The sequence below is a fragment of the Dictyostelium purpureum genome (genome assembly GCF_000190715.1).
Source record: "Dictyostelium purpureum unplaced genomic scaffold DICPUscaffold_31, whole genome shotgun sequence".
In the NCBI taxonomy this organism is placed as follows: domain Eukaryota; phylum Evosea; class Eumycetozoa; order Dictyosteliales; family Dictyosteliaceae; genus Dictyostelium; species Dictyostelium purpureum.
In genome coordinates this window covers 58,736-83,117 of record NW_003519368.1, presented here as the reverse complement: position 1 = coordinate 83,117, position 24,382 = coordinate 58,736, and the positions used below count along the sequence as shown (strand labels likewise).

At 24.9% G+C, this 24,382-nt stretch overlaps 9 protein-coding genes across 9 annotated transcripts; 4 read left to right on the top strand and 5 right to left on the bottom strand.

The window, feature by feature from the left end:
• Positions 1-41: 41 nt before the first annotated feature.
• Positions 42-575, bottom strand: DICPUDRAFT_96828 (uncharacterized protein). The gene is made up of 3 exons (XM_003284726.1): positions 480-575; positions 181-414; positions 42-112 (listed from the first exon to the last, which is right to left on the bottom strand). The coding sequence occupies exons 1-3, from the start codon at positions 531-533 to the stop codon at positions 92-94; spliced, it is 309 nt and encodes a 102-aa protein (XP_003284774.1). The 5' UTR covers positions 534-575; the 3' UTR covers positions 42-91.
• Positions 576-1,278: 703 nt separating this feature from the next.
• Positions 1,279-4,535, top strand: DICPUDRAFT_148605 (uncharacterized protein; the record flags this gene model as incomplete). Its single annotated transcript, XM_003284755.1, has 2 exons — positions 1,279-1,655; positions 1,688-4,535. The coding sequence occupies 2 exons, from the start codon at positions 1,279-1,281 to the stop codon at positions 4,533-4,535; spliced, it is 3,225 nt and encodes a 1,074-aa protein (XP_003284803.1).
• A 306-nt stretch (positions 4,536-4,841) lies between these two features.
• Positions 4,842-7,867, top strand: DICPUDRAFT_148604 (uncharacterized protein; the record flags this gene model as incomplete). Its single annotated transcript, XM_003284754.1, has 3 exons — positions 4,842-5,168; positions 5,285-7,239; positions 7,321-7,867. The coding sequence occupies 3 exons, from the start codon at positions 4,842-4,844 to the stop codon at positions 7,865-7,867; spliced, it is 2,829 nt and encodes a 942-aa protein (XP_003284802.1).
• Positions 7,868-10,153: 2,286 nt separating this feature from the next.
• DICPUDRAFT_28207 (uncharacterized protein) lies at positions 10,154-12,123 on the bottom strand (the record flags this gene model as incomplete). Its single annotated transcript, XM_003284725.1, has 2 exons — positions 10,154-10,862; positions 10,937-12,123. 2 exons carry the CDS (start codon positions 12,121-12,123, stop codon positions 10,154-10,156), a joined length of 1,896 nt encoding a protein of 631 aa, XP_003284773.1.
• Positions 12,124-12,370: 247 nt separating this feature from the next.
• DICPUDRAFT_86423 (uncharacterized protein) lies at positions 12,371-13,373 on the bottom strand (the record flags this gene model as incomplete). Its single annotated transcript, XM_003284724.1, has 2 exons — positions 12,371-12,878; positions 12,958-13,373. 2 exons carry the CDS (start codon positions 13,371-13,373, stop codon positions 12,371-12,373), a joined length of 924 nt encoding a protein of 307 aa, XP_003284772.1.
• Positions 13,374-14,194: 821 nt separating this feature from the next.
• Positions 14,195-15,172, bottom strand: DICPUDRAFT_17426 (uncharacterized protein; the record flags this gene model as incomplete). Its single annotated transcript, XM_003284723.2, has 1 exon — positions 14,195-15,172. A coding segment is annotated over one exon (978 nt), but the record flags the coding sequence as incomplete, so codon positions are not given.
• A 1,008-nt stretch (positions 15,173-16,180) lies between these two features.
• DICPUDRAFT_148600 (uncharacterized protein) lies at positions 16,181-19,966 on the top strand (the record flags this gene model as incomplete). Its single annotated transcript, XM_003284753.1, has 4 exons — positions 16,181-16,330; positions 16,417-16,590; positions 16,658-19,680; positions 19,957-19,966. 4 exons carry the CDS (start codon positions 16,181-16,183, stop codon positions 19,964-19,966), a joined length of 3,357 nt encoding a protein of 1,118 aa, XP_003284801.1.
• Positions 19,967-20,876: 910 nt separating this feature from the next.
• DICPUDRAFT_75738 (uncharacterized protein) lies at positions 20,877-22,676 on the top strand (the record flags this gene model as incomplete). The annotated part of the gene is made up of 4 exons (XM_003284752.1): positions 20,877-20,900; positions 20,970-21,199; positions 21,271-21,938; positions 22,633-22,676. 4 exons carry the CDS (start codon positions 20,877-20,879, stop codon positions 22,674-22,676), a joined length of 966 nt encoding a protein of 321 aa, XP_003284800.1.
• A 216-nt stretch (positions 22,677-22,892) lies between these two features.
• DICPUDRAFT_91384 (uncharacterized protein) lies at positions 22,893-23,835 on the bottom strand. Its single transcript, XM_003284722.1, has 3 exons — positions 23,682-23,835; positions 23,437-23,595; positions 22,893-23,344 (listed from the first exon to the last, which is right to left on the bottom strand). Exon 3 carries the CDS (start codon positions 23,321-23,323, stop codon positions 23,105-23,107), a length of 219 nt encoding a protein of 72 aa, XP_003284770.1. The 5' UTR covers positions 23,324-23,344; positions 23,437-23,595; positions 23,682-23,835; the 3' UTR covers positions 22,893-23,104.
• Positions 23,836-24,382: the final 547 nt, after the last annotated feature.

The window sequence follows — 24,382 nt, the reverse complement described above, 5'->3', positions numbered from 1 at the left end:
AATCCTTTATATAAAAAATAAAATAATAAAATCTTTAAATTGATGTATTGTTGTTTTTTTAAAGTTTTTATTTAAAAATGCCTTAAGAAATTTAATCGAATAAACCCATACCCTATAATAATAAAAAAATTGTGTTAGTTTGGTGATAACTTTGTATATGTGTAGAATACAGATAATTACCATATCGTCATCGGATTCTTCTTTCTTTTCTTCTTTCTTTTCTTCTTTTTTGGCAGCTGGGGCGGCGGCAGCAGCGGCTGGAGCAGCAGCTGGGGCAGCTGAAGCTGAAACAGTTAATAATGATTCAACTGATTTTTTGCTTAAAGTTGAAGCGTAGATATCACCTAAGTATTGTGGAACAGTGATACCAGCAGCTTTGGCTAAGGCAATGATGGATGAGGCATCAATATCTTTCTAACAAAAAATTAATATCAATGGATTGATGTGGATAAATGATAGATAAATATATAAATACATACCTTAGCGTCAGATAAGATGAGGACAGCGTAATCACATGCTAATGAGGCGGACATTTTATATGATGGTTTGTGGACCTAACAAAATCTATGTGTTTTGAAAGTTGTAAAAATTTAATCCAATTCAAAAAAAAAATTTTCGCACTCTCATAATAAAAATTTTTTTAAAAATTTAAAAATTTTTTTTTTTATTTTTCAATTTTTTTTTTTCTGAACGTTGGCATTATAAATGGTTAATAAGATATATATACAGAGGAAAAAAAAATATTTTCATATTTGAATTATTATTATTTATTTAATGAATATAATTTGTAGATATTTATAACATTAATGGAAATTTTATTACATTAATTATTTTTTTTTTATTTTATAACCTCCCTCACCCATTTTTTTATTTTTTTTATTTTTTTTTATATTTTTTTTTTAATTTTTATTTGTTTTAAAATATTTGTATTTATTTCTTTTTATACAATTAATGAAGATTATAATGTAGCTTAAATGTCTATTTTATTTATGTTTTTAAAAAAAATCATTAGAATTTCATTGTATTTTATCTATAAGGAAACGATTTTTTTTTCGTTTTTTTTTAATTTTTAATTTTTTTTTTAATTTTTTTTAATTTTTTTCATTTTTTTTTGAATTGAAAATAATAATATAATATTATATAATAACTATATAATAATAACTAATTAACTAATAACAGTCATAGTTTTTTTTTCTTTTGTAGTGTATATGTTATTTTGTTAATTAGTTTATTTTTTTTTTTAATATAAAAAAAAAAAAAAAAAAAAGAAAAAGAAAAATGATTAGCAGAATAACATTCAATAATTATAAAAAAATTAGTAATAATATTAAATTGATTAGTATTAGTAATAATAATAATATTCAAATTCCATCTACTTATCATAATTCAAATTCTAAAACCAAACCAACTAAAGAGTTTTTAGAATATTATAATATTTTAAATAATGATGATTGCTCAACTAATATTAATAATAGATATTATTCAACAAGTAAAACAGAATCCATTTTAAAATTACTTAAAAAGATAATTGGTGGTCACTTTAAAACTATAGATAATAGTAATAGTAATAATAGTAATAGTAATAATAGTAATAATAAATCACCAGAAACCATTGATGAAGAGTTAATTGAAAAAACAAAAGCAATAGCATATAGGTAAATATTCAAGTTATATTTAAATTATATAGGCTATATAATTTAATATTAACATTTGTAATTTATAGAATTTTTTATTCAACAGATCCAAAGTTTTGGGAAGAATATCAACTTACAGAAAAGAAAAGTATTTTAGTAGATTTCGTCGAAGTTTTTAATAACCCAACATTTGAAACACACAGAGTTTATGGTTTTATAATCGATTATCTTTTAAAGAGAAACGAGGAAAAGGAAGCACTTTATTTTTTTAGCAAATTAAAATTACAAACCAATTCAAATGAACATTATTACTATTCTTCTTTCAACACATTCATAACCTACTATGTACAGAACCACAAGAATATAGAAGCACTCAATTTCTTTAGAGATAATATAGTATTATTTAGAGGCTATGTAGAATCAAATTATTTTTTAATGTTTTTGCAAAATTGGTTTCAAATTATCAAAGCACAATTCCAACAAATCAAAAAGACAAATACAGCTGTATCAGCTTCACAACACCAACATCAGCAACAACAAATAATACAGGAACAATATGAAAAGAATTTAGCATTATTAATAAATGAAATTGTAAAGATTATTAAAGAAAATAATTTATTAAATAGAAAGGTATATGAAAATATTATTGGATCATTAATTTACACAAAGCAATTCAAAAAAGGTTTACAAATGTACGAAAATGAATATAAAGAGTATTTATTACAAGAGCAACAGGAACAACAAGAGCAATTATCAAGTGATAATAATAACAATAATAATAAAAATGGCAATAATATTAAAAATAGTAATAATATATATAAAAACAATAATTTTGAAAATGATTTAAATTATTATTTATTTCAATCATTTATTATTAGTGACAATATGGCCAAGTGTAAAAGCCATTTTAAAGAGGTTATAGGTAAAGGTGGGGTTATAAAGCCAATAGTATTATATCATTTATTAAGCTATTCAAAAGACAAAGATAACAAGTTTTTTAAAGAATTAGAGAATTATTTTTTTTACAGGTGCATATCAAATAGAAAGTCATCAGCATTAGTATTGTATTTAGCAAAATCTTTTGAAGATCAATTTACATTTGAAGCAATTTTAAAAAGACTCAAGAGATTAATAAAGGGTGGTGGTCAAGAGCAGAAACTAGCGTTATCAGTTTTCGATTTTACAATTTTACTATTTTTAAAGGGTGCAAGATATGAAGAGGCGTTAAAGTTATATTCAATGAGATTGTTGGATTTCGGTTTAGCTCCAGATGAACATATAGTCTCATATTTTATGGCATATCATATCGAACACTATGACTTCCAATTGTACGACTACTGGGCCCAATTAGCAAAAAGCTTTAATATCGAAATAACTAAAGAGCGTTTCTTATCAGATTTCAATACCTATAGAGAGTATGGTCTTTTAGAAAATTATAACCTTGCCAAATTCTTTTTAAAACTCAGAGTACCAAAAGAAGAAGACCCAGAATATGTTAAATCTTTAGTACCACCCAATAGAGCTTTATCACAATTTAATTTTAGAAACAATTTATGGAAAAGAAAGCCTGATAGCATCGATGAAAATATTGAATCATCACAACTTAGTTTATTATTAAACGAATTAAACTTTGAAGATAGCGCAGAAGATGATGGTATTCACAGTAAAGCAGAACCATTGGGATCAAAATTAATCGATATTGTCAACAAAGTAAAGAATACAAGCGATTTTAGGTTATTTATAAATCAATTCTATGCACCTGGTACCAAATTTTTAAAATCTATAGCGTTTGACCCATTAATTTATAACAGCTTTTTAAGCCCAACAGCCCAACCCAAACTAATAGCTTTTGGATTGGATCTTCTTTACAAAGAACCACAAAGCATTTTCAATTTACCAACTACAACAATGAATATATTTAATTTATTCCTTGGTCACCAACATTTAGATATAGCAAATAGATATTTTGAAAAATTAATTTTAAATCATAATATAATGCATATCGACGATATACCAACCAACAGGGAAAACTACTTAAAAATATTGATTTCAGATAGAGTAATGTCAACTATATTGGAACATTTAAAACAAAAGAAACCATTACAAGTTTATATTTCAAACATCCTTTTAAAGAATTTATTGATCAATTACACTAAAACTCAAATACCGCTCTATGAAGTTCTCTTTTTGGATGCACTACAAAAGATTACCCATTTCAATAAAGAAACCATCATTATATATTTGGATTATTTAATTAAAAAGAAGGAGAAGCAAAACCCATCTATATCAGATTTGGAATTGGTCAAGCATGTTTTAGATATCGACTTTGTTTGGGATTTTTATGATCGTCTCAAATCAGTTCAAGATATATCCTCTGAAATTTATGATAATCAAAATAGTGAAGTTGTCGATATAGAGGGCAATAAAAATCACACAGAACCTATTCAAATTAGATTACCACCCAAAATAAATGTATTACAAGCCACAAATTTACTTAAAAAGATGGATCTCCTCCAACCTAATCAAACTATTTTAATAATCGAAGCACTCTGTCAAAATACCAAATACCTTAAAGCATTAGCTGAATATCTCAAAACTTCAGACTATGAAACCAAAGCCAGTGTATTAAAGAATTTATCTCAAGTCTCATTAAGAAATTTAATAGCTACACAAGGTATAAATAGTGAGAATACTTTATTCATTACAGAAATCTTTAATATCTACCATCAAGTAAACAAATCTAAATCATATAAAAGAGACTTAATTATGTTAATCGAATCAATCAATAGCCCAGATATAAGCTCTATTTTGGATAACATCACTTTAATTAATGAATTTATACCAATTAAATTTTTAAAAGAACCTCCTGTTTATGATGATATGGATAATAGTTTTATTTAATCAAACCAAATGAACAAATGGAAAAAAAAAAATAAAAAAAAAAAATAAAAATTTTATTGATAAATTTATAAATAACTTTTAATTGTAAAGAATTAAAATTTATTTTAAATCAAAAACAACAACAAATATTATTTTCATTCCTTTATTCATTTATTTTTTTTTCGTTTTTTTTTTTTTTTTTTTTTTTAAATTTATTTTTTTTATTTTTTATTTTTCGTTTTTCTAAATTTTTTTTTTTTTTTTTCATTTTTTTATTTTTATTTATATATTATATTTTTTTTATAGTAATAATAATAATAATTAAAAATGGTTAAATCTAAATCAGATTTAGTTAACTCAAAAAAAACAACTCAAAATATAAATAAATCAACCCCAACTGTCAAAATAGTTAATCCATTTGATAGAAAGATTAATAAAGTTAAACATGAAGTTTTAAATCGTAAGGTTAGAGGTGTTGCCACCGATATTGGTCAATCAAGATATAATGCAATTGAAAAGCGTAAAAAAACTTTATTGGTTGAAATGAATCAACAAAAAAAAACAAATAAATTTATCGATTCTCGTTATGGTGAAAATGACCCATCAATGTCAGAAGAAGATAAAATGTTAGCACGTTTCCAAAAAGAAAAAATGGTATGTTATAGCAATCAATTAATATCATTGATCAATTTATACATAAATATTCACTCACACACAAATTCTAATTAAATTTTTTTAAATTTGTTTTTTTCTTATTTTCATTATTTTAGAGAAATAAAAATTTATATAGTTTAGATGACAACGAAGAAAGTCACGAATTAACACATTTAGGTCAATCATTAGGTCAATCATTAGGTGATGGTGTAGTTGCACAAGACGATTATGTAGCATCAGATGACGAAGTTGATGAAGACAACGAATTTTTAAGTGAAAGACAAAGATTTGGTGGTGGTGAAGATGAACAAAATAAAAGAGAAACCCATAAATCAAGTAAAGAAGTTTATCAAGAAATTATAGAGAAATCAAAACAAGGTAAAGCTGAAAGAGCCAGAGAAAAATTATTAAAAGAAGCTTTCTCTAGAGAATTAGATGAGGAGTTTAATTTAATCAGAGGTGATTTAGTATTGTCAAATCAAGTTAAAAACTCTCCAGTTGAAGACGATGCTTTCTTAAAGTTCCAAGCTGAAAGCAGAGCCGCTGAACAAAAAGAAAAAGATTCTGGTTCATCTTCTAAAAAAGAAAAGCATGACGATTTCGATGAATTAATGGTTCAATTACAAGGTGAAACAAGAGCTCGTGCATCTGATCGTACCAAAACTAAAGAAGAAATAATGAAGGAAGAAATGGAACGTTTACAACAAAAAGAAAAAGAAAGACTTGAAAGAGCCAGTGGTGATTATGTCGAATTAGAAAAAGATGCTCAAGATTCTGATAAAAATTTACCAAAAAGAGTTAAAGATAGATTAAAGGAAAAAGATAATAAACCAAAGATGTTATCTGCAGATTCTTTAGATGATGGAAATGAAGTATTAAATGTTAATGGTATTGATACCGTATTTTATAATCCTCAAATTGATTCTGATGAAGAAAAGCAAAGTGGATCAGATGACGACGATGAAGACGAAGATGATGATGAAGAAGATGAAGATGAAGAAAATGAAGAAGACGGTGAGGAACAAGATGATGAAGAAGAAAATGACTCAGATTTAGAAGATGATGAAGTTATTTCAGGTGAAATCGAAGAAGATGAAGAAGAATTAGAACAAGAAAGATTAAAAAATAAGAAATCCAAAAAATCAGAAGAAGAGCCAGTTGAAACTATTCCATATACTTTTGATGTACCAAGCTCAATTGAAGAATTAAACGAATGGTTAGAAAATAGAAATGATGAAGAAAAGCAAACTATTTTAAGTCGTATTAGAGTCTGTAATCATATTTCAATTAAACCACAAAACAAAGAAAAAATGAAAGCATACCTTCCAATTCTCTACCAAAGATTTATCAATACTGCCACTGCTTCAGATGAACATTCAGTTGATTTGAAAGAACTCGATTCATTAAGTACCTATATTTTTGAAGTTTCACAAGACGTCCCAGATATTTCAGGTAGCAGTGCTAAAGAGTTAGTTAACAACACTTATAAACGTATCTGTAAGAAATTAGAAATCCAATCAAAATTAAACTATTGGCCAAATCAATCTGAATTACTTTTAATTAAACTACTTGGTAATGTTTTCCCAACATCCGATTTCCAACATCCAGTTTGTACTCCAGCAGTCGAATCATTAAACTTTTATCTCTCACATTGTCCAATTAAAAATATTAATGACATTGCTTCATCACTTTTCACCTCAAATTTATTATTCTTTTATTTATCAAGCTCAAAGAGATATTCACCAGAAATTTCATCATTATTAATCAGTTTATTATCAACCTTTGTAAATCAAAACCAAACAGTAAATTCAGATCAACAAAATAAAACAAATAATAAAAAATTAACCAAACAACAACAACAACAAGAAAAAGAATTACAATCACAAAAATCAAAACAAAATCAATGGGCTACTATTAATTCAAATATTTTAGTTCCAACTATTCTTTTACCAGAAAACTATTTAAAATTATCACCATCAACTAAATCAGAACCAATTTCATCAATCGAACCAAAGAAACTTGAATTTTCAACTTTATCAAAATCAAATATTCAATTTACAAATTCATTAAAGTATTTATTATAATTTAAATATAGTTTAAAAGTAGTTTAATTTGCTTACTAATACTTTTTATTTTTTTATTTTTATTATAGAATTAATTTATTAAATTATTTGGTTAGTTTTATTGAAAAATATATTAAATTTTATTCAGAAACACAATTTAGCGAATCATTACCAAGTTTATTCAATACTCTTTTATCAATTGTAAACAAATTAGATACCAAATTATATCATAAAGAATTAGCCAGCAAGATAGAATCACTCAGAAACACTATTGAAAAGATTAATAACGAAATTATAAATAATAGAAAACCATTAATTCTTTTAACTGGTAAACCACAACAATTACGTCAATTTAATCCAAGATTCAATACAACATCATTCTTTAATAAAGACCCAGATGCTGAAAGAGCTGAGGCTAAGAAGAAGAAGGCTTTAATCAAGAAAGAAACTAAAGGTGCTATTAGAGAAATCACCAAGGATAATCAATTCATTCAAGCCGAGAAATTCAAGAAGGCCCAAGTAGAAAGAGCTGAAAATGATAAGAAGAGAAAACACATAATGAGCGAACTCCAAAAAGAACAACAAGAGGGTAAAGCTTATAAAAAGATGAAGGATCGTTTAGATGGTCGTATTTAAATAAAATAAATCATTAAATTTAATTGTTATATAAACTATACATTTAATAAAAAATAAAAATAAAAAAGTTAAAAATAAATATATCTTTATTATTTGAAAAAAATTTTTATTTATTTATTGATTATATCTAAAAACAGTATTTTGCAAAAGCTTTAACCCCCATAAAATATAATTTAATTTTAATGATATTTTTATTTTTTAATTATATTTCCAATTTTATAATATTATTTTTTTTATCTTTAAATTTTCGATTGATTCTGGTCCGTAAACTGCCACTATAATTATAGTATTAGCCTTGTTCATAATATGCTGATCTGTTTGCTCTATTCATTTGAAAATTGATTCTTATTTAATTTGATCTTCTACCATCAAACTTTTGAAATATATGATGGTTTACTCTATATTATAAAAGTTTCCATATAAACTGTTTCCTAAAACTGTTTCCTTATAGATCAAGTAGTACGGAATCACAGTGATATTTCTTCGTGATCTATTAAGAAATATCCTAATAATGAAAAAAATAATTAAGTTTAAAACCAAATAAAATGAAACAGTTGATCAATTCGACACTAATTAATCTTTTCAAATTAAATAACTTTTTGAGGGACATATTCAAATTACTATGGTCAATCAGAAATAGTAGGACTATAGAAGAAAAATTTATTCCTAATCTCTCACAAACTTTTTTTATCATCTTAAAGAACACCTTAATTACTTCTTGCTAGTATTAAAATTAAATTGGATTTTTTACAATTTTTATAAAATTTTAATAATTTTATAAACTGACAAAATAATAATCAGATATAAATATAATTTTCATATTTAAAAATCTTTAAAATATCACAGTTTTCAAAAGGTTTAATAAAAATAAAAAGTTTTTTTATACCAATAAGAATTATAATTTTATTATTTAATTTTGTATTTGCAATAAATTTATTTTTTGTTTGTATTAAATTAAATTATATTATTAATTTAATCAATACATATATATGGGAATCCATTTGATTTTAAATCTTTTATTTTGAATGGAAGCTCTGGTCCTGAAAAATTATATTTATTTCCTACTATTATAATTGGACAATCTATTTTATTGGTTCTTTTTATCATTCTTAAATACATTGGTATATTATTAAATGATTCTATATTATTATATGAAAACATAATTATAAATGCAGTGCATTTAGAAATAGTATCTTTTTTGGTTAGTAATTCTCGGCTTTACATATTACGGTTGTATTTCCTCTGTTTTCTATGCTCATAGAACCACCTCTAAAATCATTTTGAATTGATCGAGAATTTTGAAAAACATATTCCATTGGTGGAACACGTTCACCATATACAAAAACAGTACCTTTACCACCACCTTCAACTGTAAACTCTAAATATGTTAATCCTCTTGAAGTTGTTTTCTTAAATTATATTAGTTTATTATTAAAAATTAAATATTTTAAATATAATAAATACCTACAATATTACTTTCTGATTCGTTTGGTTCTGATTAAAAAAAAAAAGAAAAGAAAAGAAAAATAAATTAGAAAAATTTCTGTAAAAATTTTAATAAAAAACAAGAATAGCATACTTATAGTCCAAGATTGGTTCACTTTTCATTTTATATAAATAAAATTAGTTTTTTTTTTTTTTTTTTTTTTTAATTTATAGAGTTTTTATAATTACTTTTTTTCTATAATTAATTTTTTTTATAGAGTTTTAATTAATATATATTTGAACTGGTATTTATATTAAATAATTTTTTTTAAATTTTTTTTTTTTATTAATTTTTTCTAAACCTCCCATAAAACACTCCGTCAACCCCTTTTTTTTTATTATTATCTTCTTTTTTTTTTACTTTTAAGTGAAACAATTTAAAAAATACCCAAACACTTCACCAACTCAATTTTTTTTAGCTTTAAATTTTATCTTCTTTTACTTGTATTTAAAATTAAATTACAATTGGTTAACACAATTTTTTTAGAGATTAAAATTTTTTGAACTTTTACATTTTTTTATTTTATAAAATGTTTACAAACAATCATCTTTATCCAAAAATAACTTTTTCCAATACCCCCTTTAATTTTTTTTAAAAAAAGATAAATAGATAATGAAAAATAAAAAAAGGATATAATGAAAATAAAAATAAAAATTAAAAATTAAAAACAACAAATAACTAATTCATCGATATTGGTAAATAACCAATTCTAATACTGTTCCAAGACCATCATTAACAAATTGATTTTTTTTATTAGAAAATAAAAAATAATAAAAAATTTTAAATAACTTTTATTATGTTTATAAACCAATATAGTATGATCTACCATTAACATTCTGAATTGGAGTAATCTGAGGGGATAATAAACACCATTCGTACCAAACTTTTGTTTTGTTATTTGTTCTCCAGAATGAACATTTAATAGTTGAGTTTTGAGGGATATAAACTGGTTCTTTTAATGGGAAGTAAATTGGGAACCAACTAAACATACCGGTTGAAAAGTTTTTAGGATTTATACTAATATGAACATTTTTATAAAGGCAGCAATCAAAGTAACCAATAAATCCATGACAAACAGTTGATTTTACAGTGGTTTGAAATTCTAGTATTTCTGTTCTAGAGTTATCGATTACTTTATCATAATTTGGATGTTTAAAAGTAAAGAGTGGTTTGGATTCTGCTAATTGATGATAGTTGTGTGGCTTTACTACATAGGGTGTTTCGTAATGTTTTAATTCGCCAAATGTTGAGACCTCATTGTAAAGTTTTGATGAACTAATTGGGGCTATATAAGATGTATACCAACATGGGATACTAATACCTTTATCTTTTTTAAGATATTTTTGTGCACCATCTAAACATTCTGGTGATAATTCGTTATCTCCAAATGAACCTAATAATTCACTAACCATAATATCTGCTCTATACTCTGTATCCCATTCTCTCATATCGCTGTCTATAATTGTTACTAAATCTTCCCAGCCTTCGAGAATAACTCTATTTCTTAAACTAATATAGAAAATAGAAAATGTTAGATAGTGTTTGATAAAATTTTAATCAATTAAATAAAACTAGTAACCTACGTAACAATTGCATTTGGATTTTTTTCAACAGCAAAAACTTTAACCTTTTTTTTAGCCTCAATAGATGCATTAATCGAGCATTTAACTAAAGGACCTCTACCAGCACCAACTACCATAATCACTATTGGGTTATCTTCGGTATAGTCTTTATCGTCTAGATCTAAAAGTGCTTCTCTAACGGCATTTTGGTATTCTCTATATTTAATTGGGTCTTTTTCAAATACTTCATAAGTTTGAGACTCTAAATTATCCATTAATGGTTGAAGTGGAGCTTGAAGGAAATCTAAATATGGCATTTCAAAGTACTCATCTTCGGTCATTGGTTTTTGATTACCATGGAGGAATTTAACATAGGTTTTATAATCTTCTAACTGTTCCATTTCATTACCAGTTACAACATATTGAATATTTAAATTGAAAAGTTTCTTTAGGAATGCTTGATGTGCTCTAGATAATGTTGGATATCCTGCGCTATTGGTTAAGAAAATTGATGTTGGGATGATTACACATTTGATTTGTTCGCCGCACCATTGTTGTAATTGCTCTTTATCTGGTAAATCTGATGTCAACTCTAAAGCTGGGAATAAATTTAAACTGTTACCACATAATGATCTAAAATTGTTCCACCATTCCCATGTGTTATCGACCTTGTCTAATTCTTCACCCTTGATGTACTCTTCTTTATTTAAAAGTTGGGATTTTGGTGATAAAAGGGGTATTCTAATCCAAACCCTCATATTGTGCAAAGAGGATAATGATTGATTAACAGCTTGAGCATAATGTATACTTGAATAGTTGGGTGATGGTAATAAAATAGCTGGTAGTGAAAGATGTGCTGCCCATGATATTTCCTGTTTTAAGGTTTTAATACTATTGACTCTGATGTGATAATCGCTTGAATCGCAATCTACCACTGATTCTGAGACTTTACCAACAACAACAGACTTCCAATAATTTGATGGTAACAATACATCTGAACGTGTAAATGGTGCTTTATTACTAAAAGAATTTCCCAACGATAATGCTGTAAAATCTCTATTAAATCTTGGATGCGAAATTGGTAATATTAAAAAATGGTAATCTAGTTGGTAAGCTCTTTCAATATCATTTAGAATATTTACTACAGTTTCTAACTCAACACCACATGAAAATTCATATTGTGCTGTATTGATTTTTGTAACCTCCATAAATTATTAATAAAACTATTGATTTATTATAAAAATTAAAAATGATCTAAAATTTAAAAAAAATTTTAAAAAAAAATTTTAAAAATTTGGGGAAAAAAAAAAAGAAATAAAAATTAAGAAAAATAAAAAAATAATAATGCATTATGTTTATACTAGATACAGCTTTATTGAATAATCAACTAGAAAAAAAACAACTATTTAAATAAATTTTTTTTTTATTTAAATTGAATTGTTAAAGTTATAAAATTTAAAATATAAAACTACCTATATATCCACATAAAATTGCTGTGACTAATGAAGATAAAAAGTTTACTTGATGATTATCCAAAATATCAGTACCTGAAATATGTCTTATTTTATCAGTTGGCATTACTTTTTTGACATCATTTAAAACTACTTTTCTGTTTATGCTAAGTAATGACAATTGTAAGGTTGCACCCATTAAAGAATCAATTAATGAACCAACCAAACCGCCAAAAGTTGCAAGTAATATAATTGAAATGGTTTGCTGTAAATAACTGAATGAAATTTGTTCCAATTCTAATGGATATCCTCTGTTAAAGAAATAGTTGCAAAAAGAAAAACTAATGCCTATGAATAAACCGCCCATTACACTTGCTATTAAACCTATTAAACTTAAACCACCATTGGTACCCTTTGGTACTTTTTTGCCTGAGGTAATTAAAATTGGTTCACCTTTACTTAAAATACCCAATTCACTTGCCCATGTATCACCATTACAACATGAATAATGACTGAAATCAAATGTGAAATAAATAAATAGAATTAGTATTTTAATTTAAATAATAATAGTAATAATAATACTATAGTTACCCTATAAATGATGATAAAATAAAGCTTGTAAAATAGTCGTATTTGTAATTTATAATTGTGGTTGATCTTGTTGTAAAGAAACTAAAAATAATAGATAAGCAAGTTGCTGTTAAACTATTTGAAAATACTTGAACATAGTTTCTTTGGCCACCAACGGCATGTCCGTCTTCAATTTTCTTTTTAATTGATGATTTATATTTGGTAAGGTATGAAGAGGAGAAATAAAATGAAAGTAAGATAAATGCAAAACTAGGGCCACAATAACATGTGATAATACCTGTGAAAAATGCTGAAATGGCACCACTTTTATTTAATGATCCTTTTCTGTACCCATGAATAGCAAATAATGACACTATTAATATTGATAGAGGTAACCTATTTATTGAGTTTTCTAATTTATTATAATATTCTATCATTCTTTATTTTTTATTGTTTGTATTTAAAATAAATATTATTTTAAAAGATATTATGGTTTATTTCAAACCTTTTTTTATTTAAAAATTAATTTTTAAAATTTTAAAAAAAATAAAATAAAATTTTAATTTAAAAAAAAAAAAAAAAAAAAAAAAATGTTTGAAAATATGGGGGTTTGTCCAATAAAATAGATTAAGCATTTATAATGTTAATAATAAAATGGGAGTTTTTTTAAATGTTTTAAAGATTATGAAATAATTTATTATTCTTTATTTTTTTTTTATCTTTTTTTTTTTTTATTAAAATAAAAAAACTATTTGGATAGAAAATAAAAGGTGGTTTGATAATAAATAATGGAAGAGGTGGTTTGGTAATAAATAATGGAAGAGGTGGTTTGATAATAAATAAGGAAGAGGTGGTGGTAATAAATATGGAAGAGGAATTGTATAATAAATAAAATTTTCTAATGGGAGAAGAAAAAACTAAAGGAAGAGGAAATAATATTGTATGAAGAGGTGGTTTGAAAAAGATAAAGAATTTGAATAATTATCATAAAATTTGAAGAGGAAATGATTATATATAATATTATAAAAAATGAATTAATTATAATACATACATAATGAGGATGGAGCTATTATAGAATATATAAATATTTTTAAATATATACATAAGAATAATAATAGAAGTGGAGGGGGGTGGAGAGAAGAGGATAATGTTGAAAGTAGTGTTTGTGTTTGTTATTTTAAATATTTTTTTCTTGTTTTTTTTTTTTAAATAATAATCGGAAGAAATTGGTAATTGAAATATAGATTGGGTTGGGTAGTTATTCACAGCAAGTGACTCTTGGGGAGTAGTTACGATAACGGCCAACTAAAATATTACCAACAATAACACCAGCAATAACGGCAAAGAATAAAGCAACGTTGAAAAGCATACAAATTAACATTAAAAGATAAGAGCATGTTAATTCTAAACCATGGAGACAACCTCTGATGATATCTCTATAAGAGAATGATGGATAGGAGCCACCTAAGAATGCTGAGTTGATAAGTAAGGCGTTATCATCTTTCTTTGGTTGCCATTTCTTTTCTAAGATAGCTCTTGCAGTTTTTTCGATTTCAAAGAGAATAGCAAAGAAAAAGATAGCAAACCATGTACCAGCAAATTGACCATTAGTTCTTGGGACCCATGATTTGAATAAAACGTATTCGATAATACCAGTGTGGAAGAACATTTTCATTATTGGAGAGGCATTTGAATTTGATTTTTCACAGAAAACACCATTGAGATCACTTTGGGCAAGATTTCCAGTGGATAAACACATTGATTGCCATGCTTTACATTGTGACATATCTGGCATTTGCATACAGAGATCGGAATATACAGTCAAAAGATCACCACAAGTCTTCATTGTTTTACCAGTGCCAACACAATTTTCACAACCATCCATTGCCATTTCAGTACAAATATCTTTAATTAAACCATAGGTAGCCATTGTTGTTGGTAAATTATCAATCATATCTACATCTTTGCATTGATTGACAACTGAACCTGTAGTATTACAAAGTGAAACAAAATTTTTGCAACCACCCATACCTGGCATATCATGGGTGCATGAATCTGCTAAAATTGAGAATGGTTGGCAAATACCAGTTGATAATTTTGCACTGTCACATGATGCTTGAACTGTACAAACTGGCATATATGACATCATTGTACAAAGATTCTTAATATCTGCTGTGGCATTTGCTGCTGGATAAACATAATTTGCGCACTCTGGAGCTGCTGGATCTGTAACACAACCATTATCTTGGCCATTGATTAAATTATTAAAATTTAATAATAAAATTATTGAAAATATTAAATAGATTTTCATTTTTTATTTTATTGGGTATCTGTAAATTATTTTTATTTTTATTTATTATTTATTGTTTAATAAAAAAAAAAAAAAAAAGAAATTTTAAAATAATTATTTTTTTTATTTTATTATTTTTATTATTATTATTTTGGTATAAATAAAAATATAATGGTGTATTGTTTACACGGTATGAATGATAGGTTTAATTGTTGAAATAAAAAATGAAAAATAAAAATAAAAAATAAAAAAACAAAAAAAATTAAAAAAAAAAAATTAAAAAAAATAAAAATTAATTTTAAATAAAATTATTTTTTTTTACTATACAACAAATAAGTGTGTATGTACACACAATAATCCTGGTTTTAAAATCTTATAATTATATTTATAGACAAATAAAGAGTTTATTTTTATAAAAATTTCTTAAACTAATTATTATAAATAATTCAAAAATTAACTCTTTAAGATTTATTAATTCTATAAAATTAGCAATATTGGGTTGAAATAAACGGAAATTATAAAGCTTTAAATGGTAAATAAAAAAATTGTTTAAAAAAAGTGTTTAAAAAAATAAATATAAAAAGAAATTAAAACAATAAAAACATAAAAACAATAAAAATAATAAAAACAATAAAAAAAGTAATAATAATAGTAATAATAGTATTAAAGATAGTTTTAATAAAATGATGACATATGATCACTTGGTTAGTGCAATTTTTTTTTTTTTTTCATTTATTTTTTTAATAAATAATTTATTATAAAAATTTTATTTTTTTTTTAATTTTTTAATTTTTTTTTATATTTTTTTTCTTTTTTCTTTTTTTTTATTTTTAATATATTTTTTTATTTCCTTTTATTTACCTTTTTATTTGTTTAATTAATTAAATCTATAATAATAAATAATAGTAAATATAAAATAGTTATAATAGTTATAGTTAAACAGAAAAAAATAAGATGAGACCAGAAGCTCAAGTGCCTCCAGCTCAAAGACAATATTATGAAGAGTTGTTTTTATTATGTGATTCCGATAAAGATGGTGTTATTGGTTTAACAGATGCTTCATTTTTCAGATATTCAATGTTACCAAATGAAATTTTAAGAGAAGTAGGTTTTTAAATATACTTTATCTATTATAAAGTATTTTATATCGATTGTACATCTAGATACTAATCTTTTTTCTTAATTTATAGGTATGGCAAATTGCAGATGTTAATAATGGTTATTTAAATATTGAGGATTTTATTGTAGCATTAAAGTTAATATCATTAGCACAAATGGGTGCACCAGTCACATTGGAAAGTGTTAAATCAATGCCAGTTGTACCACCTCCCAGATTAAGTGAAGTACCACCAATGAAGAACGATGTAATTATTTATTTTAATTTTATGTTTTTTTTTATTATAACCATATTAACATTAAATAACTATATAGTGGGCAATATCAAATAGCGATAAACAAAACTATATTGATTTATTTAATAAATATGACGATGATCAAGATGGATACATTTTAGGAAGCCAAGCAAAGAGTATATTTTCATCAAGTGGTTTACCAGCCAAAATTTTAGGACATATTTGGAATTTATCAGATTTAAATAAAGATCAAAAACTTGATTGTCAAGAATTTATTATTGCAGCATTTTTAATTAGATCTGTTCTAAAGGGATATGAATTACCAGTTAGAATTCCAGAATCATTAATTACCTCATCACATTATATTAGTTCAGCAGGTGTACCATCCCCTAAAATCCCAGAATGGATGATACCACCAACCGAAAGAATTGTTTATGAAGATCTCTTTAACAAGAATCAACAAAGTGGCTATTTTACTGGTCAACAAGCAAAGGTTTTGTTTGAAAAATCAAATCTTTCAATCCACGATTTAAAGTTAATTTGGGACTTGGCAGATTATAATCAAGAGCAATATTTAGATAAGCAAAAATTTGTCATAGCTATGTTTTTAATTAATCAAAGAAAAAAGGGAAAAGAGCTTCCACAATCACTTCCAAATATTTTAATGGAGTCTTCAAAGAGTAATTTTAATCCAGCTATGTTTTCACCAACTCATCAATCACAGGCATCTGATTCTGACTCAAAATCATCCTCTAATAAGTATAATATTAATCTCAATGACATTGTTGGTAATATTTCAAACCAATCACCAATTTCAAGTGGTGGAGGTAGTGGCAGCATAACAAACAATAACAGTGTTCAAAGTAATAGTGGTGGTTTAAATGTTTCAAATAGTTTAGTTTCGCCACCACCACAACAGTTACAACAACAATTTTCTCAACAACAACTTCAACCACCACCACAACAACAATCACCAAATATTGGCTCTACTCCACAACCACAGGCACAACCAACTTTACAAAGACAAGGCTCATTTACATTTGATAGCAATACAAATTTAATAGCCAAACCACCAGCTAAACCAGGTAGTGTAACTCGTATGAACTCCTTCTCACAAGTTTCACCACAATCATCAGTTTCAAATAGTAGCTATGTACCATCACCACAATCATCACTTAATAATAATAATAACTATGTATCATCACCACAATCATCTTATGTTCAACAACCATCACAAAATATGAATCAGTTATACAGTGATATCGATAAGGCAAAACAAATTTCAGAACAAGAAAAAATTAAACAAGAAGATCTTTCGTTTAAATTTAATCAAGAAGTACAATTAGAGGCAGAATTAAAACAACAGCTTGAAGATGAACAAAAACAATTACAGGTAGTCCAAGAAATGATTAAAACTGAAGAATCAAATCTTCAAATGAAGAAACAATCAAATTCAGAATTAAAGGAGCATATTAACACCACAAGATCCGATATTAAATCATCAAAAGTTCAATTAGAGCAAACTTTATCTTTATTAAAAGAGAAAACAGAGCTTTATGATGAACAAAGAGAACAGCTCAATCAATTAAATGATGATCTTCAAGAAAAACAACAAGAGCTCGAAAAGAATAGAAAAGAATTAGAGTTCCTTTTAGCTTCTATTGAATCAATCAAACAAAATCGTAGCGATGTTAAAAATCAATTGGCCACTATAGCAAAGCTTATCAATGAGTCAAAGGCAGAAATTAAACAATTGGCTGAAGAGCAAAAACAACAAAAACAACAACTGCAACAAGAACAACAACAATTACAACAACAACAACAACAGCAACAACAATTATCTTCCTCCAAACCCTTATCAGCAGTTAAATCTGATGATAATATTTCATTTGCAACCTCTATTGCTCCAGCTAATAATACTACCAGTTCTACCACCACCAATAATGCTACTGGCGATGAATGGGACTTTTTTGGTACGCCAACTCCATCAAGAACTTCAACCTCATTACCAACCTCACCATTTGATGATAAGTTTTCCATACCATTTACTGCTCCATCTACAACAACCAATCCAACCACAACCAATCCAATGAATACCAGTAATAATAGTGTTACTTTTTCATCATCTCCATCTTCATCATTCATTAATGCAGGTAATAATAATGCACCATCTCCAGTTAAATCAAATGTTTCACAATTAAAAACATCAAGCTCATCAGTTGGCAGAAAGTACAGTGGCGATAGCAAAACAATTCCAAATCCAACATTTTCATCAAACGCAGCCACCAATAATAGTGCAAGTGTTAGTAGCAATAATAGCTTCACCGACAACAGTGTTGACACCATGGCAAATGCATTTGGATCAGAACAGTTTTCATTTAGCTCCTATAGTACATCAAAACAAGATCCATTTGGCGAATCAGCTCCATTTGGTGAAGACACTACATCAGTTAAAGATGCTGGCTCAGAAACCTTATCCGAAGCTCATGCCCTTTTCGATAATAAAGATTCTTTATTTGAAACCAATGAATCTTTCCAAAGCTCCAAAGATCCATTTGGTCAAATTATTTTTTCAAGTTTTAATAGAGATTCATTTGTATTTGGTTCATCTAGCGAAAACCAACAAAATAACAGCAATATTATTTCAGAAAATGGTGCATTTAGTCAAACCAACGATAATGATTTCTTTTCTTCAAATAACACAGTTCCAAATAATAACAGTAATGACTTTGATGGGTTTGAAGATTTTGCTCCCCAATCACAAACATTAGATCAACAACCAATTCAACAAGAACAAGATTCACAACAACAACCCGAATTTGGTGTTAAATTTAATGATAATTTTGACTTTGGTAGCAGTAATTTTAATTCATCAAATCTCAATAATGAAAATTTATCAAATGATCCATTCAATAATAGTCTCAATGATAATAATAATAATGATAATAGTAATAATAATAATGATCCATTTTCTCAAGATAACAATGATAATTTTAATACAGCACCACAGAAAATCAAAATCATAATGACCCATTCAAAAGTTTCAGTGATTTTGGCAGCACACCATTCTCATTTAATGATAGCAAATTTAATGATGATGATGTAGTTGGGGAAAACTCACCTTCATTAGAACATATTCCAGTTGGTAATAGTAATACTTTTGGTTTTAGGAATGCTCCATCCCCATTTGATGAATAAATTTACAAAATAATAAAATAAAGAAATTAAATCAGAAAAAAAAATTTATTAATAAAAAATCATCACAAAAATTTGTGGTGTTTTTTTTTTTTTCAGTGATATTATTATATATTTATAGAAATGTAATTTTAATTAATATAATTGTTTATTATTTTTAATTTTTTTATATTATTTTAATAGGATGATTTAAATTGATGTTTTATGAAATACACAAATTTATTTATTCAATAAAAATAAAAATAAAAATTAATTTAAATAAATTAAATTATAAAAAAAAAATAAAAAGAAATTTCTCAACATGACTTTTAAGTTTTTTATATAAAACAAATAATCAAAAAAATAAATAAATAATCAAATAAATAAAAAAATAAAATTTTTTTTTTTTTTTTTTAAAATTTTTTTTTTTTTTTTTTCATATTGATACTATTGACCACCAAAAATATTTTTTGTTTAAATTAAACAGTTGGCATCATCATATTTTTTTGAATGATTCAGATTGCAATGGTTTCTAAAATTGGTATTTTTCATTTTTATTTAATTAAAAAAAATAAAAATTTATTAATTCATTTCCCAAACATATCAGCCACTTTTTATAATAATAATAAAAAAGTGTGTGGTGGGGTTATAATTAAATTTTTTTTAATTTTTTTTTATATTTTTTTAATTAAAAATAATTATTTTTTTATTTGGGTGATGTGTTTAAAAAATAAATTGATGATCACTACTTTTATGGTAGCTACAGATTAAAAATTTACTAGAATGTACAAAAAAGGGAATACCGAGTTTGGATCTAATCTATTATATTTACAAAAGGAAATTATTATAATTTTTATTATTATTAATTAAATTTTTTTTTTTTTATTATTTTTTTAAAATAAATTTCATTGCTTTATAAATTAATTTTTTTTTTCAAATTTATTTTTTTTTAAATTCAAACAATCAATCAAGTAATCATTAAAGCTTAATTTTTTAGTTTAAATTTCATATAATCATATTATTATATTTTTTTTTTAAATATTTTTATATATATATTTATTTTTTATTTAATTTATTTGTATATATTTTACCCTTTTAATTTTACAACAAGTAAATTAAAAAAAATGGGTAATATTTTTTCAAAAAAAGTAAGTATCTCTTATTTAACATTCATTATAAACAAAATAAATATTAAGTATTGTTTTATTTGTATCCAGAATAACCTCTTTGAAAAAAAAGTATGGGCTATGGAGTCCAAAATTGCTAAATTGGAGCTCCAAATAAATAACTCCAAGGCCTTTCATTATAATATTTATAAGAAAGTTTTTTTCTATTTTATTATAATTGAAATCATTTTAGCATTCAATTTATATAACATGGTTCTTTCATCTGACACTTTGTCTGAAAAGGCAAAGTGTTTTGCATTTGATTTATTATTTTCAATGATGTAAGTTGTTCATTTTTAATATATATTAATTTTTGTTTATTATTAATATTAACATTTATATTATAATTTAGAATCTTAATTTTAGTAAATTTATATAGATTTTCATTTGAAAAATTAATAAAATTCAATGAAAAAAAATTAAATGAAATGTATATTGGTCTCGATAAAATATTCGATGAAAGAAAAAAAGAAACTAATTATGACCATACCAAAAAACTTTTAGAGCAATATAAAAGTTTTAAAAATAGAGACCAAGAGGACCAACATCATCAACCACCTCCACCACAACCAACCCCACAAAAACAAGCAACCCCTCAACAACAACAACAACCATTCCCACAACTATCCCAACAACAACCATCCCAACAACAACAACAAGCAGCCCAACAACATCCAACCCAACAACAACAACAACCAACCCAACAGCCAACCACACAACATCCAACCCAACAACAACCAACCACACAACAACCAACCCCAAAACAAACAACCCAACAACAACCAACCACTCAACAACCAACCCAACATCCAACCCAACATCCAACCCAACATCCAACCCAACCAGACCAACAACAACCAGACCAACAACAACCACAACAAAAACCATTCATTTATTTAATTATTTTAAAATGGTGGTTTAAAAAAATGTATTATTGCTTATTTTCCGATACAAATTTACTCTATTTTGAAAATTGTGGACACTGTATCGGAACAATGCCAAGTGAATTCGCCCCAAAAAGTAAGTTTAATTTATATTCTTTAAAATTTTGCTTTAATACTCATACTAATTTTTTTAATAGAATTCCGTTGTATTATATGCGGATATATAAACCATTCTAGCGACATTGGCAGAAAAAAAAATAAAAAAAATAAAAAAAATAAAAAAAAATAAAAAAATAATAATTTAGATAGAGATTATAATTATAATAAATAAAAATTATAATTATAATTCTTTTAATAGTATATATTTCAGTTGTAATAATAATAATAGATAATAAAAATATTAGATAATGCTCAATAGAAATCAAAAAAGAAATAGACTTTAAAGAATTTATCATAACTGTTCAAAATCCACGGAGGTAAAGATCCAATCAGAGTACAAGACCTCTCAAGTAAATCAATACCAATGAATTTTTTCTTTCTAATCAACTATTTGATGAATATCAGACATTGTTCTGGCCAAGCAACTATGGTATCATCGAATGGTTTTAGATCAAGAAAAGATTTATTGGCTCATTAGATGAAATGATTTAGTGGTTCCTATCCGGCAGCATCCCAAAAACTTTAACAACTTAAACAAGCTCTAGTCTCAGCAAATCCGTTATGTGTGTTCAATTGATGGTTTTCCATATGATCACCCAGATTTCATTATTTAAAGAGCTGCTGCTTTTATTGTATTTTTATTTAAAATTTTTTAATCAATAAAAATAAAGATAAAGATAAATTCTTTTATAAAGTTTATTCAATAAAAGTTTGAAATTAAAATTTCACTAACATTCTTTAAAGTTTCAATAATTTTTTTATTTTATATGTTTATTTTTTTTTACATACAATATTTTACTTATAAATATGCATAATAAACTATTTTTAATTTAAAATTTTTTTTTTATATAATTTTAATTTTTGATTATCTTTATCGTTCCAATTTCTTAAACAATAAACATTTTTTTTATATAAAAGATTATCTTTTTTTAAATATTAATTTAAACAATATATTTTATTAATAGTTTTATAATAGAGAAAATTTACAAAAAAAATATTTATTAGTTTTTTTAAAAAAAAAAGTGCAGTATTTTTTTTAAAATTTTATATAAAATAAATAATTAAGTATGGCTGGTATTGGATGTATTATATTAAATTGATGATTTAAATTATTGTTTTTTTTTTTTTTATAGATATATTAGTTTAATAATAGTTTCCTTTTTGATCATTATCAATAAGATGTCTGCAAACAATTCCGAAAACACCACCACATAAATTTATAAATAATAAAATTGCCATTGGTACATAGTATGCGCCTTTACCAGTTGAACAAAGGAACGAAAAGCTGGAGTCTGATTCTTTACCACAATCGACAAGTTGGAGATTAGTTACGATAATTTGTGCAATACCAAATGCTAACATTACAATATTAATAATGGCAAACTGTATAAAAAAAAAAAAAAAAGGAGTTTGGGTTAGTCATATCGATATTTTATACTAATACAATATATATAACAAAAAATAAGCAAACTTACATATAATAAAAGAATTTTGCTCTTTTTAATTGAACCAATAAAACCAAGTATAGCAAGAATGATTAATATAACCGCACTAACAATATAAATTGCAATACCTGATGCAGATTTATCGTCGACAGCCCATTTAAGATAAATCCAATATGGAACAGTAATACCCTATAGAATGTTTAAAAATAAAATATTAATTAGTTAGTTTTATAGTCTGCTGGTTAATGGGCTATTTTAAAAAATCATCAACATACAACTAAAGCAATTGCTGTTATAATAACTAAAATTCTTAAGGGCTAATTCTCCTTTTTTACCCATTTCTATAATTTATATTTGTGTATATGTTTTTAATTTAATTTTATAGTCTGTTTTTTTTTTTTTTTTTTTTTTGATAATGATAATGAAAATAAAAAAAAAAAAAAATAATAATGGTGATGATACTAGTAAAGATTTAATAAATAAATAAACAATTTAAAATAAATAAATATAAATTTAAAATTAATTCCTTTTTTTTATTTGCTTTTTTAAAATTAAAATAATAAAATTTTTTTTTTTTTTTTTTTGTGAGCTATTTAATTTTATTTCTCACTAATCTGTGTGTGGTGGTGTGTGTTATTATAAGTGGGTTATTTTTGTGTGTTGGTGTTTTATGTGTGTGTTATGCTGAGTTGATATATAACTTGGTTGGGATCGTTATAAAATGGTATATTTTTAATTTTATTTTTTTTTTTTGTTTTTTTAAAAAAAAAAAATTTAAAAAAATTAAAATAATTTTTCAATTTTTTTGGTTACACAAGTGTATAAATCAAAAAAAAACTTATTATTTGAAAATCTTTTTTTGTACCGTGACAAAAAAAAAACTCAGTTTGTGTGAGATATTTAAATATATATAAAATGATCAAAAATTTAAAAATAAATAAAATTTTGACAGTTACTCAGAAAAAGTATTTTTATT

Bases quoted from the DNA above. Each gene is read 5' to 3' on its own strand.
- DICPUDRAFT_96828 (XM_003284726.1), bottom strand. From the start codon at position 533: ATGTCCGCCTCATTAGCATGTGATTACGCTGTCCTCATCTTATCTGAC. The intron at 415-479 runs GTATGTATTTAT...ATTTTTTGTTAG, and splicing joins TCATCTTATCTGACGCTAAG to AAAGATATTGATGCCTCATC. The intron at 113-180 runs GTAATTATCTGT...TTATTATTATAG, and splicing joins AAGAATCCGATGACGATATG to GGTATGGGTTTATTCGATTA.
- DICPUDRAFT_91384 (XM_003284722.1), bottom strand. From the start codon at position 23,323: ATGTTAGCATTTGGTATTGCACAAATTATCGTAACTAATCTCCAACTT.